Here is a 16,505-nt window from a genome sequence, read left to right on the forward strand (position 1 = left end):
GACGCTGGCGGCCCGAGGAGTCCCGGGCGGCGCCGTCACAGACCCTGTGCTTGCGGAACCGCCCAGCGGCCACTGAATGTCCCAGCGAATGGCCTGGACCCGGCCTCCCTCCCCGCACGAGCGCAGCCGGGGTCGGGCAGACATTTATTCGCGGCCTCGGGGGTCACAGCACAGTCCCAGACGTCCGCGGTCGGTCGGCGTCCAGCTGCTCAGTCGCAGGCGTCAGTCCCCCGCGGGCAGCCACAGGGCCTTGGTCCGCGCCGCCCGCAGCCCCAGCTCCGGGCCCGCGCCCTCGGCCTCCTGGTCCCAGGCCCGTGGGTGGCCCGCGTTCGCCCACACGGCCTTGAGGTTTCCTGCGGAGGCCCACTCGGCGAAGCGGGAGCCCTGCGTGGGGGTGGGGGGAGACGGCGCGGTTGCTAAGCACCTGCGTCCTTAGCAACAAGGGCTGCGACCCAGGAGAGACCCCCCAAGGCTCTGCCAGCTGGGGCGCGGGGCTCCTGCGGCCGGGGGGTCTCCTGCCCAGCAGCCACCCACGTCCAGGGGAAGGGGCCCTCGCCGGCACGCACGCTCCCAGGCGCCACCAATACGAGGCTTCGGAGGTGCACCGTGGCCCCCACCTGACGCTGGGGTGAGGCCCTCCGTGAGGGGCGGCGACCTCCGAGCCTGCTCCCACGGTGTTCCCCCTCTTAGTTCTCAGGGGGCTGGGCCGCCTGCCCTAACCAGGAGCTTCCCCCTCATCCAAGCTTATGACGCCCGAGGGAGGGACGAAGGGTACCTGGGCAGATCCGAAGTACCACAGGGCCTGGATGTCCTGGTGCAGGGCCAGGCAGCGCGTCAGGTGGTCCCGGTCCCCTGTCACCACGTTCACAAGGCCCGCGGGCAGCAGGGTGGCCATATCCTAGGGTGGGGGGCACGGGCTGGTGATGCTGCCCGTGCTGGGGCTGCGAGGGTGGGACCCAAGCCCCTGCAGGTCTCCCGCACCTCCCGGGGGCTGCTGGGAGCAGGGGCCCGCAGGCAATGTTACCTGGCAGAGCTCCAGGGCCAACAGGGGGCAGGCCCCGCTGGGTACCACGACCAGGGCGTTGCCATGGGCCAGGGCGGGGGCCAGCAGGGACACGAAGGCAAGCAGGGGCCACTCTTCCGGGCACACGATGGCCAGCACGCCCAGGGCCTCCCGCAGCCGGAGCACTGGGCCTCTCAGCCCGGCCACCTGCAGGGACAGGAGCGGGGAGGGGCCTGACTGCTTTCCTGGCCGGCACATCTTTTCCTTTTCGTAGTGTGAGGGCGGCTCAGACACCCCAGCAGCCAGCTTGGGGAAAGCCGGTGACGTGGCCGGTCGGCCTGGCCAGGAAGTCGGATTTACCGCGAGGGAGTTACTGCGGGCACAGCAGACAGCCTGCAGGCCCAGTGGGCCTCGCCCTCATTAAGGAACCGCCAGCCTCCTACCAACGCCTCGCCTCGCTCAGGCCCCTGGCGGGCGCAGGGGTACACAACCACCTGTTCCCCACTCTTCACGACAAATTCACGCCTTCGGGCGCACCTGCCATTCCAGGCCTGGCCCCTACCTGCCACGTCCTCGTGGGCCCAGCCTCCCCTCTGCACTCAAAACCCCCAGGCGGCCCACGGCTCGTGAGGCCTCGGCCTCTTTTTCTTAAAGAATGATTTAATTATTTGAAAGTCAGAGTTATGGAGAGGGAGGGAGGGAGAGAGAGAAAGGTGTCCTCCATCCACTGGTTCACTCCCCAGATGGCTGCAATGGCCAGGCCGGGTCAGGTCAGGAGCCAGGAGCTTCATCTGGGTCTCCCCTGAGGGTGGCAGGGGCCCTAACACTTGGGCCATATTCCACAGCTTTCCCAGGCCACCAGCAGGGAGCTGGAGTGGAAGTGGAGGAGCTGGGATTTGAACCAGCGCCTGAGGAGTGCCTTGCTGAGCTCGGCCTGGGGCCACTTCCTGTGCTCGCGTGTTTTCTCGTGAGAGCTTTGCTGAACGTATCTGACACTCAGTGCCCTGCCTGGTTTCACCGGGAACGCGCACCCTCGTGCGGTCATGAACCCCGCTCCCACTTCTCGTGCCCTTCGTCACGCTCGCCGTGTCCCAGGCAGCCCCCGCTTTCCTCTCTCGTGCACCCCGTCACGTCCCATCAGGCACTGCCCGACTCCTGTTTACAGTTCCTAGGAGTCCTTCAGACACGGAGACAGACACCTGCACTTAAAACATAAACCTGGCCCCTTAGCGTGAGCACTCTGGGGTCGCCCACGTGGTGCCTCAGGCCCGCGGACTACAGATCCGGGCGCCATCTCCTGTGCTGCCCCAAGCAAACGCCTTCTGAGTCCCGGACGGCGTACGAGGACGCCGGGCGCTTCCAGAGCCGACGACCGGCTGCCTTGGCTGCACCTGTCCCGGGCGCCCCTGGGGCGCGGCCTGAGCCGCCAACCCTCGGCCTTGCCCGCTGTCCGCTGCACGCTCACGTCCGCCTGGCGTGTGCGGCAAACGAAAGGCACGGAGGGATGCCTTGCGTGATGCACTCTTGGGACTGTCCGGTCCGTTTGTTTTGATCCCCATTTTTTGTCTGTCTGTTTAAAGGAGGAGATGCCTCCGTGGCAGCCGAGTAACTGATTTTATGGCCCAGGAAAGAACAGGACGGGTCCCTAACCACAGACTGGAAAACACCGCAGCTGGCCCTCCGTGAGTGCACATTCCACCGCTGTGGCTTCAAAAACACCGGGGCCACAGGTGCCGGCCTGCATCTGACCCCTGCCGGGGCGCCCGGCTTTGGCCTTGATTCCAGCTTCCTGCCAGTGGGCCCCTGGGAGGTGGCGGGTGACTCAAGCTGTGTGGGGGGAGACCCACGCGGCGTTCCTGGCTCCAGCCACAGCCTGGTGTAGCCCTGGCCATCGTGGGCACTCGGGGAGCGAACCAGTGAATGGGGGCTCTGTCTGTCTCTGTCTCTCGAATAAAAAAAAAATTTGCAAACAGATTCCGGAAAATCCCGACAGCTGCACTGCACACGCAGGCCTTCTGGGCCCTTGTCATTACTCCCTGTGACTCAGCAGAGCCGCCGCCCAGCCGGCACTTACGCTGCGTCAGGAGTTATGGGTCTCACAGCAGCGACTGACAGCGTATGGCAGGACGCACGCACGCCTATGCACACGTGATGCCACTGTTTCCAAGGGGCTGGAGAATCTGAGTGCTTTGTTGGGGGGGGTCCCAGAACCAATCCCCTGTGGCTATCAAGGGACAGCAGTGGGTGAGGCAGGCCATGCGCCCAGTATACAGAGGAGGAACCGGTGCAGAGAGGGACAGGGATGGAGCCCCTCGCTGGTGATGGTGCCCGTGGAGCTGGGGCAGGGTCCCAGCCCGTCTCGCTCCAGACGCTGCTCTGCCCCCTCCCCACCGCCCGCCTGCCCACAGACCCCTCACCTGCAAGCTGTGACCCTGGGCCTGGGCCCGGGCCCCCCAGGTCCGGAGTCGCCGCGCGCTCAGCTCCACCTCTGCTTTAGCCGCCTTCAGCCCCACTCCGTGCCTTTCCAGCCTGGACGTCAGGGTGGGCGCCCGGCGCTCCAGCGCGGCCGCCAGGGCCCACAGCACGGCTGCCCGCGCCCCTGGTGACCGGCCCACCCAGCTGCGGGCAGACGATGTGCGTTGGGGAGGGGGTGCGGGGCGGTGTCCCAGCCCTGGCTCTCCCCAGACACCCGACTTGTGCCCCGCAGCCCACCACCCACTGGGGAGTCTCGGCTGACCCGCCCTGCGGCCCCTTCTCCCGTGGGGCCCGCTTACCCGGGGGCAGCCTGGTGAGCGGCCTCCACGGCACCGCGGATGTCCTTGGCCCCGCCCTCAGCCACGTAGCCATGGAGGCTGCCGTCTGCGCCCGGGATGGGCCTAGAGCTCCGGGCCCCGGGAGCCTGGAAACGGCCCCCCACGAAGAGCCCGTAGGGGGGTGCTGGGCTGGAGAAGGGGCAGGTGTGAGGTGGGGGGTCCCGGGGCCTGGGTCTGCCCTCCCCTCTGAGTACACACTCAGGTCCCATGAGCCTCTGGGGGAGGCAAGCTCCTGCCCCTGCATTTCTGCGCAGGCCCCGAGCTTCCTTCAAGCGGGGCACTGAGACCCATCAGGACCCATCAGGAAGGGAGCCCCCTCCTGCCCACCCTGTCCCCTGAGCGCCTGGTCCAGGGGCCACTCACCTGGGCCCCGCTTCTGGTCCAGCCGGCAGGGTCGAGGGCACGGTGAGGCCGAAGGTGTCATAGTTCAAGTTCTCAGAGGGGGCGGGCAGCCGGGCAGGGGTCCCCGGGGGCCGCAGGTACTCATACAGGCCCTGTGAGGGGGTGCGTGGTGATCGGAGGGGAGTCCAGGTGTCAGGGGCACGCGGCGTGGTGACGGGGAGGGGCAGTACTCACATCCGGGCCCCCGTGCCAGGAAGACCCGCTCTCCTTGCAGCCGCCCGTGGGCACGCCAGGGTCTCTGAGGCCATGGCTGTTGATCCAGACGGTGCCCACCTGGAGCCTACAGGGGAGGCGGAGACTTCAGGGAAGGGCAGAGGGGACCCAGAGTAGGCGTCGAGGCAGAGGGAAAGAGTGGGTACTCGGGCCGCGCCCACAGGCCGCCCGCCCGCCCTCTGGCCCGGCCGTGCCCGCTGACCCGTGGCCCAGCTCCAGCGCCTGCCCCAGCCTCTCGCTCCACACGCTGCCGCTACCTCCTCGGGGGGTCGCGTTGGCCATGGCCAGGGCCTCCTTGGCTGTGCGGAAAGGGGAGGCCACGACCAGCGGCCATGGGACCTGGAAGGCGTGAGGGGCCCTCAGGGGTCTGGTACCCCACCCCCCAGGGCCCACGGTGGACAAGAACTCAGGTCATGTGGGGAACAGGGCCTCTGGCACCCTCGGGGGCTCACCTCGGCCTGGGCGCACGGGGCAGCAGGGGGTAGGCCAGAAACCAAGGTTGGGGGGTAGAACGGGCCATCCGAGGGCACATCGCCAGCCTGGAACACCTAGGGAGGCGGAGCGTGGACCTAGAGGGGTCCCTCCATCCCTCCTCCCCCAGGCCCACCCAGGAGTCACGTCTCCTGGTGCCCCCTCACCCAGCGCCCCAGCGTCTCTGTCCCCGGCTCACCTGTGCGCCCAGGCTCTCGGCCTCGCGCACGTAGCGCTGGGCTAGGTCACGCGCGGCAGCCCCTCGGGCCCCCATGTCCACGGCCCCGTCCAGCCCTCGGCCACTCCTCAGCCGCCCCATCCGTGCCTGCAGCCGCCTCAGGGTTTCAGCCCACACCGACTCCTGGATGAGCAGCCGGAGGCCGCCCTGGCAGGAGCAAGGGAGTCGGGTTAGGGGTCACCGCAGGGTCACAGAGTGCAGAGGCCCAAACCCGGGGCGGATGTGGTTCCGAGGGTGAAGACAGGAGTTGGAAAACCAGGGGCAGAGACAGAGCGAGGGATACAGACTGTGCGAGACCGGGACAGCGGGGTGGGGTGGGGTGGGGGGATGCGCAGAGACTTGGAAACGGGAGGTGAGGACCCCTGGGCACAGAGACGCCCCCCACCTCAAGGAAGGAAGGGGACCCACGAGCCCCTGGGCCTCACCGGGCTGCGGTCGGACCAGGCCGCGTCCACGACGCCCTCCACGGCCGCGTCCACGTCGGCCGAGTCCGTCACCAGCAGCAGCGACTCCACGCCCAGCGCCAGCCCCAGCGCGGCCCCCTCGCCCGCCAGCGTCCGGCGAAGGGCACGTCCTTCCTGGGGGGCGACCGCCAGGGTCGGCAGGGGCACGAGTCTCCCGCCTCCCGCCCTCGGCCGCCGCCCCCCACCCCCCCCAAGATACCTCGACAGCTCCGCAGAAGGCCACCTTCTGGACTCCGGGCTGCGCGGCCAGGACGCGCCCCAGGGAGGCGGGGCCGCAGAGCACGTTGAGGATGCCCGGGAAGGAGCCCAGCTCCCCCGCCAGCTGGGCCAGGAGGAGGGGCGTTGGGCAGCCTGGGGGCACGAGGGCCACCACGGTGCAGCCTGGGGGACGGGGCAGCTCAAGGACTGGAGCACAGCCCACGGTCCCTCCTCCCTCAGACCCAGGGGTCCAGCCCCAGCCTCCTCCCTCAGACCCAGGGGTCCCGGCCCGTCCTCCTTCAGAGTCAGGGGTCCCAGCCCCAGTCCTCCTCCCTCAGACCCAGGGGTCCAGCCCCAGCCCTCCTCCCTCAGACCCAGGGGTCCAGCCCCAGCCTCCTCCCTCAGACCCAGGGGTCCCAGCTCGTCCTCCTCCTTCAGAGTCAGGGGTCCAGCCCCAGCCCCTCCTCCCTCAGACCCAGGGGTCCCGGGCCGTCCTCCTTCAGAGTCAGGGGTCCCGGCCCGTCCTCCTCCCTCAGACCCGGGAGCCCAGACTCCAGCCCTCCTCCCTCAGACCCAGGGGTCCAGCCCCAGCCCTCCTCCCTCAGACCCAGGGGTCCAGCCCCAGCCTCCTCCCTCAGACCCAGGGGTCCCGGCCTGTCCTCCTCCCTCAGACCTGGGAGTCCAAGTCCCCAGCCTCCTCCCTCAGACCCAGGGGTCCAGCCCCAGCCCTCCTCCCTCAGACCCAGGGGTCCAGCCCCAGCCTCCTCCCTCAGACCCAGGGGTCCCGGCCTGTCCTCCTCCCTCAGACCTGGGAGTCCAAGTCCCCAGCCTCCTCCCTCAGACCCAGGGGTCCAGCCCCAGCCTCCTCCCTCAGACCCAGGGGTCCCGGCCCATCCTCCTCCCTCAGACCCAGGGGTCCAGCCCCAGCCTCTTCCCTCAGACCCAGGGGTCCAGCCCTCCTCCCTCTAGACCCGGAGCCCAGGCGCTGACTCACCCACAGCCAGGGCAGGGCAAACCCTCCACATCATCTCGATGAAGGAGAAGGTGGGCGGCAGGATGAGGCCGATCACTCCTGAACGGAAGGAACGGGGGGACTGGGACGGGCTCTGCCGTCACACGGGGGAGAGGGCCGGGCGCTGGACTCCAGCTTCTCACCCATGGGCTCCCAGCCTGCCAGCGCCTCCTCCTGGGTGTGTGCCTGGACCGCGTGGTACTGCAGCAGCTGCTGGGCCAGCGAGACATCCCCGTCCCGAACCTCGCGCACCGCCCTCCCGGTCACCAGGGATTCCAGGGTCCACAGCAGCCGCTGGTGCTTCTGGAGCATCTTGGCCAGCCTGCACAGAGTACGGGGGACGGTCACTTCCCAGGGCCCTTGGGCCAGGTGACAGGTCCCAGAGCAGGCCCCTGGGCCTGGACTACAACCCCCATGAGCCCCCGGGTCAGCCCTACTACTTATAAGGGACAGAAGACAGCAAAGGCTCATGGGAAATGTAGTTAGGGCCCAAACCCCAAAGGCCTTGGCCACAGGTAAACCCCTGGGCATTGAGTCTTGGCTTCTCTTTGCAATGGAAGTGGTAAATGGGAACCGGGGACGCAAGGACCTGCTGAGACACGGACACCCTCTGATAGCTGTGGAAGGAGCCGCTTCGTCACTCCCAGCCCCAGTCTACGAATGTGAACCTCCGCTGTCCCACCGTCTCCCTCCCCACCTGCCGGGGCCACACCTGCAGCATCACCTGCTCAGATGCTGGGCCCGGGCGGCTCCAGGAAGTTTGCTCCAGCTCTCCAGGGAGGTCCGGGCGGCCTCCACGGCCGCACACACGTCCTCAGCCTGTGCCAGCAGGCAGGTGGCCAGGTTCTCTCCTGGGGGGGGGGGGAGGCGGGGGACCCAGAGCGGGAAGAGAGCCGAGGGGGCCCACGTCAGAAGAGGGGGGGCTGAGATGCGGGGAGCCCAGCCTGGTCCCCTGCCCCCACCAGGGTCTCGGATTTATCGCCGGGCACAGGCACGGGCACGGCTCCGGCTGCTTCCCATGAGCAAGGCCAAGGATTTTGCTAGACTTCAGGAGTCTCCATGGGGCGGGACCGCGTTCAGGATGTTAGCAGGACCACCCAGAAATCTCTGCCCCCTGCCCTCACAGGGGTGGACCGAGTGCTCCTCCTTCCCTCCCGGGGCCACCTCATACCTGTCACTGGATCCTGGCAGGGCACGGAACTCCTGTGTTCTGGTTTTAACCACTTCCCATCTACATAGTGGCCCAAGTGCCGGTCCTGCGTGTCCAGCCAGGCCTGGGGGAGGGGAAGACGACTTGGAAAAGGGTCTGGAACGAGGGGCAGCTCAGGGCCTACCCAGAGTCCTCTGGGAACGCACACCTGTCCCATTTGCCCCATCAGCTAATTCTCTTCTTCCTCCTGTCTTCCCCTCATCCTGGTAAAATCACATCAGCTAGAATTTGCCCCTTTCACCGTGTAAAGGTGTACAATCCAGTGGCAGTTAAACACGCACACTGTCGCGCACACAGACGTCAGCACCGTCGGGTTCTAGAACACGGTCGTCACCCCGAGGGGGCCCTGTGCCCACTCGGCACTCACTGCCCCTTCCCCCTCTTCCCACTCCCTGACAACCGCTCGCCGCTCTCTGTCCCTAGAGCGCGGCCTATGCTGGGCGTTCCTGTAAATAAAGTCACACACTACGGTCAAGGTGTCCGGGTCTGCCCCAGGTAGCAGGTCCACTTCCCCTCACGGTGAGCACCAGGCACCACACGGACACGCTGGGCTGCTCATCCAGCATCACGCGAGGAACATTCGGGTTGCTTCTGTGTTTGGGCCGCGCCGGGCAGTGCTGCCATGACTACTCGCGGACAGAGCCTTGGCTGAGTGCACTTCCAGATCCTTTGGGCTGCAGCTAAGAAGTGGATTTGCTGGGTCAGACGGCGACCTGTCTGGCTGACCGCTGCCTTCCACAGCGCCTGCACCGCTCACGGTCCCGTCGGCAACACAGGAGGGCCGTCCTATTTCTCCGGTAAGATTGATTTGAAAGGCAGAGTTAGAAAGAGAGGGAGGGAGCGGGAGGAGATTGGTCCCATCTGATGGTTCACTCTCCAGGGACTGGGAGCCGACTCAGTCAAGGGGAGGGGCAGGACCCAAGTGCTTCAGCCACCCCAGGGTGTGCACGGGCAGGAAGCAGGGGTGGGGGCGGGGCTGGGACTCTGATCCGGGCTGTGGGCATGGGCTGGGCCGGCGCACTGCGCCCGTGCCCGCTCCTTTGCTGGTAACGTACTGCATCACCCTCGTGTCTGCTCCGCCTTCCTTTCTCCCACCGCTCACGAGTTCCCTGTCGCTAAATCCAAGACTCACTTGGATTAGCCTAGTGAGCCGCGGCGCCGGCTTCACTTTCCACCTTCTACAGACTCTCGTCTCGGCACCCCGAAGCCATGTGTTCCTGCCTTGTCCTGACTTGGCCCACTGGCCCTTGTCTTGTTCTCTTTAAAGGAAAACAGTCACCCCTAAGTCCCAAATGCAAATGTCCCCGGGCACAAAGAGGCATTTTAGAAATAGGGACACAGGGCCGGCGCTGTGGCTCAACAGGCTAATCCTCCGCCTAGCGGCGCCGGCACACCGGGTTCTAGTCCCGGTCGGGGCGCCGGATTCTGTCCCAGTTGCCCCTCTTCCAGGCCAGCTCTCTGCTGTGGCCCGGGAGTGCAGTGGAGGATGGCCCAGGTGCTTGGGCCCTGCACCCCATGGGAGACCAGGAGAAGCACCTGGCTCCTGCCATCGGATCAGCGCGGTGCGCCGGCCGTAGCGCACTGGCCGCGGCGGCCATTGGAGGGTGAACCAACCACAAAAGGAAGACCTTTCTGTCTCTCTTAAAAAAGAAAAGAAATAGGGACACGCGGACATGCGCTGGGCGTGAGATGGCACTGAGCGTCACGGGGGGGGGTGCCTGAGTGCAGTTATGTAACAGAGTCAGTCCTTGTCTGTTACAGATAAGAACTCAACTGTTTACTGGAAAATACACCACAGCTGGGATTTGTTAAATTAAAAAAAAAAAAAAAGGAGAGGAGCAGAGGGGAGCGACACCGGGCCAATCGCTGACCACCACTTCAGCTGCAGGACGGGTTAACGGAAGTCTCTCATAAACACCACTCGCTCCCCCGAAAACAACCCCCCAGAAGAATGTCCCCAGGCCCTGGCAAGGGTGTAAGTGGGGAGAGGCCCGGAGCGCCGTCGCATCGCCAGTGACAGTCGCTATTGCTTCCAGATGACTTTCGCCAGGAAACTCAAGCCAGAGGTTGCCAAACTGGAAAATTTCGTTTTTTTCCAGAGACACCGGGATCCCACATGTTTACATGGAACTGGTTGTTTACTAATTCGCGTTTTCAAAGGAAGTTCAGGCCAAAGGAAGCATGCTCTGGTGGGGTCTGGCCTGAGGCTGGCGGGTCGAGGGAAGAAACAAGGGGTCTGCGTCCCAGCCCGACCTGGCCTGTGGGCGCGTCACTTCCCTCTCCAGCCTCCGGGGTTCCGGGGATCCAGTGCGGTCCTGCTCAGCACACAGAAGCCACCCAGGGGGGACACTTAAGGACCTCTCAGGGCCTCCCGCCTTCAGCCCCGTGCACGCTGGCAAAGCCGCGCCTGCTCCCAGACCCAACCCTGCCTACAGGGCAACTTCCGGTCGGCGACTCGCAGGTCCCCGTGGCCAGTGCCGGCCCCACGCCTCACTCTCCCCCACCTCCCCAGACTCTGGGCTCTGCTCTTCCTGGGCGCACCCAGCTCAGGGTCAGGCCCCGGGGCACCCTGGCCCCCTCCCTCCAGCACCTCGGCCTCACCTGGGCCACCCCTCCCCCGGGGCCCAGAAGCAGCCCTAGCTCTTCTTGCCTGGGTGCAGGAGGGCCCCACGAGGGACTTCTAGAACGTGACAGAACATCGGAGGCAGGTGCTGTCACAGGAGCCTACAGAGGCGGCAGGACCCCGGGGAACCCCAGGGGCTCATGCGGGGTCCCCACGAACTCCCTTTGCTGTATCAGGCCCAGTAGGTCTTCCTCAGCTTGCAGGGGGAGGCACAGGGCGAGGCCGGCTCCACCAGGCCCTGACCCCGATGCGCCCACAGCCCCCCACAGGCGGCCCGGGCCCGGGGCATGCGGGAGCCCTCCGACTCATGGCCCCCCGCCCGGGTCTGGGGTGATGCACAGCGCTGCGGGGCGCACAGGAAGTTCCGGAGTACTCTGCGGCCCTGAGGGTCTGCGGGGAGCCCGCGGAGCCCCCAGGGAGCCCCGGACGTCCTGGGCAGCCGTGGAAGTCTACGGGGCTCTGAGGGTTACGGGAGCCCCAAGGGCACTCCGCCATCGGGGGATCTGAGGCCACGCCGCGGCGTCGCGGGCGGTTCTGAGGAGCCGGGGGAGACGCCGCCGCGGGAAGTCCAGGATCAGGGACCCTGGGCGCGGGCTGAACTGCGGCGGAGACGTCCACCTGCGCTCCGCGCACGCGCCCGCCAGCTCCCGCCCGGCGCCACCCCGCCCCGAGGGAGCCCCGAGGGGCGGAGCCGCAGCGCTGCCGCGGTGGCTGACGGGACGGCGCGCGCCGAACGCAGCCTCGCGACCCCGGGGAAGGAGGGGGCCGCGCGGGCCCGCCAGGCCCTCACCAGTGCGCATGCGTGGCTCTCCGGCGCAGGTCCGTACTCCATGGTGGTGAAGATGTCGCAGGCGCGGGGTCCTACGCGCGTCGCGGCCATCGCCCGCCCGGACCGCTTGGCACGGAGGGCCGCGGGGCACTCCGCCCCCGAGAACCTCGAGGTCGGAAGGGCAGCACCGCCCTCTCCAGCCCTTAGGGGCGGAACCGACGAGAACGGAGCGAGGCTACGGGAAATAGGGCGCAGGCTCCGCCCCCGTCCCCGCCTTAGGCCCGGGTGACCCCGCCTACCACCGGCGCTGGGAAAGGGGTTGGAGCATGCGTACTCCGTAAAGCGGGGCGCAGGTGAGGGCGGGAAATGCCAGCGGCTGGAGGACAGATAGGGGGCTTCGGATATACAAGGGTGGCCGCGGCCGTGCAGCCTTGTTTGTATAGGACATAAATGCAGCTTTTAGTCCGAAGTACATCTACTTGGGACGAAGCCTCAGTTCAAAGATCAGAGGGAGTCTCTCAGGATTGCCGTTGAGATTAAGGTTCAAAGGTGTGGCGGCCCTGAGTGGAGTGTGGCTGTATCGATACAGGAAGTGTGGCCTTTGGCTCGCGCTCGCGCGCTCTCTCAGGGTTAGTTTGGATTGGTTGAGGGAGAGGCGTGTCTTCAGGCTTCGAGCGGGATTGGTGGTTGGGGCGAGGGGCGGGCGTTGGGAGCCGGAAGTGCTGACTGCGCGGCTGCCATGGTGACAGGGCGGAAGCGCGGCTTTCAGGTGCACATCCGGCATGCGGGACCGAGAGTGCGCCTACTCGCAAGATGTGGGCTAGACGACAGCCGGGGGATGGCAGTCTCGGGCTGGATCCTTAGGTTTTCGCCACGCTGTGGGGAGTTCGGATCCCGGGGAGGGTGCCTCTCGTCGAGGGTGCAGAGGTCTCTTCCCCAGGGTCATGGCGGATTCGAGGCTTCTCGCGCCGGAGCTGAGCGAGGCGGAGACGATGGGTGCCGAGACGGCGCGGTTTGAGGAGCTGCTGCTGCAGGTGCGGGCTCTTGGCTCCCTGGGGATTTGAGGATCCTTTTTTCTTTTTTTTTTTTTGGTGCTCCCAGATGGGACTACAGATCCCAGAATGCACGAGGGCGCAAACAGGGCTCACGGGAGTTGTAGTTCCTCGGCTCAAAGTTTGCTGGGCTGGGGAAAAAGTGGGGTTGGGGAGGGTCTTTGGGACCCCCCCTAGAAGACCCCACGTCTGGAGGTTGTTTTCTGTCACAGGCCTCTAAGGAGCTGCAGCAAGCCCAGACAGCAAGGCCAGAATCTACGCAGATCCAGCCACAGCCCGGTGAGAAAGACGGGGACCTAGAGAGAGGACCAGAGGGAGAGCAGGCCCAGAGGGAGGAGGGCGCAGGGGGACAGTGACTCAAAGGGAGAGGGCGAGGGAGGGATGTGGAGGGAGCGGGCGGAGGCGCAGCCCCAGGGAGGACTGAGCCAGACAGAGGCCGGTGCAGAGACGGGGCGGGACGCTCCTCCCGCCAGGCTTCTGCATCAAGACCAGCTCGCCGGCGGACGGGAAGGTCTTCATCAACATCTGCCACTCGGCCTCCATCCCCCCGCCGGCCGACATGACCGAGGACGAGCTGCTCCGAGTGCTGGAGGAGGACCAGGCCGGCTTCCGCATCCCCATGAGCCTGGGGGAGCCTCACGCCGAGCTCGATGCAAGTTAGTGCCGCGGCCGAGCCCAGTCCCCGGCCGCCGCCCCTCCCCTGCGGCAGCTCCCCGGCCTCTCGGGCGCCCGCCGCTTCGCCCGTCCTCCGACCCGGCTTCAGCCCCGGGCCGGCCGTCTCTGCCCTTCTCCATCGCTGTCTTGCCTGCGCGTGCGTTCGGTTCGCAGGCGTCTCCTGTAGCTCTGGGCGGGGCGGAGGTGACAGCTGCCACGCAGGGGGATGTGGCCCTGGAAGGCGTCCTGGAGGAGGCGCTGTGGATCCGAGAGGGGGGGCGGAAGGTTCTAGGTGGAGAGGTCAGGGGGGCTCTGGCTGGCTTGGACGAGCCGTGAAGGGGGCAGGTCTCTCGGGCTCCTCTCCGGAGGTGGGGCGAGGGTCTCCAGGGCCGGGCCGGGGTGGGGGGCACTGGGAGGGGCGTGGCCAGACCTCTGGGCCTTGGGGCGTCTCACCCCCTCTCTCCCTGCAGAAGGCCAGGGCTGCACCGCCTACGACGTAGCCGTCAACAGCGACTTCTACCGGAGGATGCAGGTGGGGTGGGCCGGGGTGAGGCTGGGCAGGGGCCTCTCCCCGGCCCGCCGCCCACCCTCTCTCATCCCGCTCTTGCCCTAGAACAGCGATTTCCTACGGGAGCTCGTGGTCACCATCGCCAGGGAGGGCCTTGAGGACAAGTACAGCCTGCGGCTGAATCCGGGTGAGCGGGGGGCGGGGTCGGAGCATCCTCTAGGGGCGGATTGGCGCGCAAGGCTAGGGGGCGGGGCTTCCTGAGCCAAGCTGGGGGTGTGGTCAGGCCGCGCAGCGAGGGGGCGGGGCCGTCCCTGAGACTTGGCGGGCGCGAAGGGCACCCTCGCCTGTGGTTCTGCCCACAGAGTGGCGCCTGCTGAAGAACCGGACTTTCCTGGGCTCCATCTCGCAGCAGAACATCCGCGCCCGGCAGCGGCCCAGGATCGAGGAGCTGGGGAGCCTGTCCACGCCCACCTCTCCGGGAGCCGGGGGCGGGTGGGCCTTGGGGTGCCCTGCCTAACGTGACCCCCTCCGTCTCCCTGCGCTGGGCAGTGTCCTGGGGCTCTGGGAACCCAGCGGGGGTGGGGGTGACACCGAGGCCGCACGGCCGGGCGGGGCAGGGGCAGCGCTGGCAGGGACTGGGCGGCTGCCCTCACTCCTGCCCTTGTTCCTCTCCAGCCCTGAGAAGCCTCGCCTGAGTCTCTGGCTGGAAGCCCCTGACCTCCTCCTGGCCGAAATTGACCTCCCCAAACTGGTGTGCGCGCTGGGCGGAGCAGGGCGATGAGGGTGGACAGGCGGGGCGGGGATGAGGGCCCGGTCGCTGAGGCGCGTAAGCAGTGTCCTCGGCCTGGACCCTGGGCAGGGGAGCCCCTCCCCTTTGTGAGAATTTGTGTTTATATGAAAGTCAGAGAGCGAGAGCTCTTGTAACTGCTGGAGAGAGAGAGAGAGAGAGCGCTTTTGTGTCTGCTGGTTCACTCCCTAAATGGCCATGGTGACTGGGGCTGGGCCAGGCTGAAGCCAGGGGCTGGAGCTCCATCCGGGTCTCCCGCGTGGGGGCAGGGGCCCAAGCACGTGGGCCGTCTTCCACTGCTTTTCCCAGGTGCGTTAGCAGGGAGCTGGATTGGAAGTGGAGCAGCCGGGACTCGAACCGGCGCCCACACGGGATGCTGGCGTCCCAGGCGGGGGGTCTACCTGCTGTGCCACAGCACCGGCCCCCAGGGGGCCCTGTAAATGCAGTTTCCAACATGCGAGGCGGTCAGCTGCCCGCGCTGCTGTCCTCAGGATGTGGGTGGGGACTGAGGGCACTGCGTCCCCAGGACGGAGCGCGGGAGCTGTCGCTGGAGATTGGGGAGAGCCGCCTGGTGCTGGGGGGCCCCCAGCAGCTGTACCACCTGGATGCCGCCATCCCCCTGCGGATCAGCACCGCTGAGAGCCGGGCGGCCTTCCACCGCAAGAGGAAGGTGGGGTCGGGGGCTGGGACGAGGGCGGGGGGCTGGGCGGCCCCTCCGGGGCCCAATCCTCACTCTGCCCTCTCTCCCCAGCAACTGCTGGTGTCCATGCCCCTGCTGTCCGTGCCCTCCTGACCCGAGGGCGTGTGGAAAGACCGGTGGCTCTCCTGACGTTGAAATAAAAGGTCTTTGACTCTGCTGTCTGTGGCTGGGAGTGCGTGGGGTGTCAGAGGCAGAGGGACGCTGGGCTAGGGTCTACCGGAGGGCACTGCCCCCGCCCAGGCCTGGCCCCAGTCTCCCTGGTTAGTCCTCCCCAGGGCCCTGGAGCTGACCCTGTGCTGTTCACCGTCCGACCGTGGATCGGGAGCAGGTGCACACCCCTCAGCCGGGCCCCGGCCACTTTGAGCTCTCACTGGGGCCGGGTGACACGGAGCCGCCTGCGGACCACGCCCTCCATCACCCCTGGTGCCTGCCCTCCCTGCACGCCCACCCTGGGCGCCTCTGGGCTGTCCTTGAGCCACCCTTGCCAGTCCCTGGCTGGCTTCCCACACTGGAACCTTGTCCTCACCGCCACACCCAGCCCCTCTGGGGCCCCAGTGCGCGCCCTGCCTTGGGAGTATTGCTCCCGCCGCTTCCCTTGTAAGGAACTGTCCCTGGAAAGCTTCCCCAACTCTGTACTTAAAGATGTATTTGAAAGGCAGAGTTGCAGAGAGAAGGGGAGAGAGAGAGAATCTTCCATCTGCTGGTTAGCTCCCCAGATGGCCACAGTGGCCAGTGGGAGCCAGAGCTCCTTCTGATCTCCCGTGTGGGTGCAGGGCCCCAGGGACTTGGGCTGACTTCCCAGGCACGTCAGCAGGGAGCTGGATCGGAAGAGGAGCAGCCGGGACTCGAACCAGCGGCCACATGGGATGCCTGCGTGGCCGGTCCCCAGCCAGCCTTCGTACTTTGATTTCTCCTGGCTGAGGTCGAATCCGGACGTGGGGCAGTGAGGGAGTGAGCTGGGCAGAGTCGGTGTGGACGGGAGGCGTCCGGCCTGGGCCTGGCGGGCGAGCGAGCGTGGGTGCCGTGCCCGCCAGGGGGCGCAGCGCCGCAGCTCCCCTCGCCGCTGCGGCGCGTGCCGCGCACAAGGTCCCAGGTCCAGAGACAGTGTGGGCTGGGTCCTCTCCTCGTTCCTCGGTCTCCATGGTGATGGTTCCGGCGAAGGCCCGGGATTTGGCAGCGGCGGGGCCCCCTTCCCACTCCCTCCTCCTCGCCATCTGCTCCACCCTCACACCTGGCCCCGCGCCGCCGCGGCCGCCTCCGCAGCCGGCCAGGGATGCTGCGGCCACCGGGGGGCGCGTGCGGACGGCTCCGACTTCCGACCCGGCGGGCGTGCGCTCGTCCCTCTCGGGCCGGGCCGGGGGTCCAGGCGCGAGGCCGGCGCCTCCTCG

The 16,505-nt window shown here is 67.1% G+C and overlaps 2 protein-coding genes across 8 annotated transcripts; one reads left to right on the plus strand and one right to left on the minus strand.

The window, feature by feature from the left end:
- Positions 1-131: 131 nt before the first annotated feature.
- On the minus strand, positions 132-11,577 carry ALDH16A1 (aldehyde dehydrogenase 16 family member A1). 4 transcript variants are annotated; one of them, XM_051840674.2, is made up of 18 exons: positions 11,438-11,577; positions 8,491-8,810; positions 7,986-8,088; positions 7,539-7,665; positions 6,958-7,136; positions 6,797-6,874; positions 5,804-5,985; positions 5,566-5,718; positions 5,102-5,287; positions 4,884-4,979; positions 4,634-4,770; positions 4,393-4,498; positions 4,180-4,310; positions 3,778-3,945; positions 3,421-3,622; positions 1,025-1,210; positions 776-898; positions 132-384 (listed from the first exon to the last, which is right to left on the minus strand). In XM_051840674.2, the coding sequence occupies exons 5-18, from the start codon at positions 7,124-7,126 to the stop codon at positions 223-225; spliced, it is 2,079 nt and encodes a 692-aa protein (XP_051696634.1). In that variant the 5' UTR covers positions 7,127-7,136; positions 7,539-7,665; positions 7,986-8,088; positions 8,491-8,810; positions 11,438-11,577; the 3' UTR covers positions 132-222. The 4 variants fall into 4 exon arrangements, with proteins under 4 accessions (XP_051696634.1, XP_051696633.1, XP_051696635.1 ...); XM_051840673.2 differs by having other exon boundaries at positions 8,491-8,816; XM_051840675.2 differs by having other exon boundaries at positions 8,491-8,704; positions 11,438-11,576.
- On the plus strand, positions 11,328-15,274 carry PIH1D1 (PIH1 domain containing 1). Of its 4 annotated transcripts, none has more exons than XM_051840691.2 (10): positions 11,328-11,466; positions 12,357-12,450; positions 12,681-12,747; positions 12,942-13,124; positions 13,593-13,654; positions 13,736-13,817; positions 13,993-14,122; positions 14,306-14,381; positions 14,944-15,087; positions 15,169-15,274. In XM_051840691.2, exons 2-10 carry the CDS (start codon positions 12,361-12,363, stop codon positions 15,208-15,210), a joined length of 876 nt encoding a protein of 291 aa, XP_051696651.1. In that variant the 5' UTR covers positions 11,328-11,466; positions 12,357-12,360; the 3' UTR covers positions 15,211-15,274. The 4 variants fall into 4 exon arrangements, with proteins under 4 accessions (XP_051696651.1, XP_051696652.1, XP_008251027.2 ...); XM_051840692.2 differs by lacking the exon at positions 11,328-11,466 and adding an exon at positions 11,630-11,769; XM_008252805.4 differs by lacking the exon at positions 11,328-11,466 and adding an exon at positions 11,743-12,045.
- Positions 15,275-16,505: the final 1,231 nt, after the last annotated feature.

This window comes from Oryctolagus cuniculus, chromosome 18, assembly GCF_964237555.1.
Source record: "Oryctolagus cuniculus chromosome 18, mOryCun1.1, whole genome shotgun sequence".
In the NCBI taxonomy this organism is placed as follows: Eukaryota; Metazoa; Chordata; class Mammalia; order Lagomorpha; family Leporidae; genus Oryctolagus; species Oryctolagus cuniculus.

Coding starts and splice junctions, on each gene's coding strand:
- ALDH16A1 (XM_051840672.2), bottom strand. CDS start 11,527: ATGGCCGCGACGCGCGTAGGACCCCGCGCCTGCGACATCTTCACCACC. Junction 4,980..5,101: donor CCGAGAGCCTGGGCGCACAG/GTGAGCCGGGGA, acceptor CCGCCTCCCTAG/GTGTTCCAGGCTGGCGATGT. Junction 899..1,024: donor TGGCCCTGGAGCTCTGCCAG/GTAACATTGCCT, acceptor CCCCCACCCTAG/GATATGGCCACCCTGCTGCC.
- PIH1D1 (XM_051840691.2), top strand. CDS start 12,361: ATGGCGGATTCGAGGCTTCTCGCGCCGGAGCTGAGCGAGGCGGAGACG. Junction 13,125..13,592: donor TCACGCCGAGCTCGATGCAA/GTTAGTGCCGCG, acceptor CTCTCCCTGCAG/AAGGCCAGGGCTGCACCGCC. Junction 13,655..13,735: donor ACTTCTACCGGAGGATGCAG/GTGGGGTGGGCC, acceptor CTCTTGCCCTAG/AACAGCGATTTCCTACGGGA.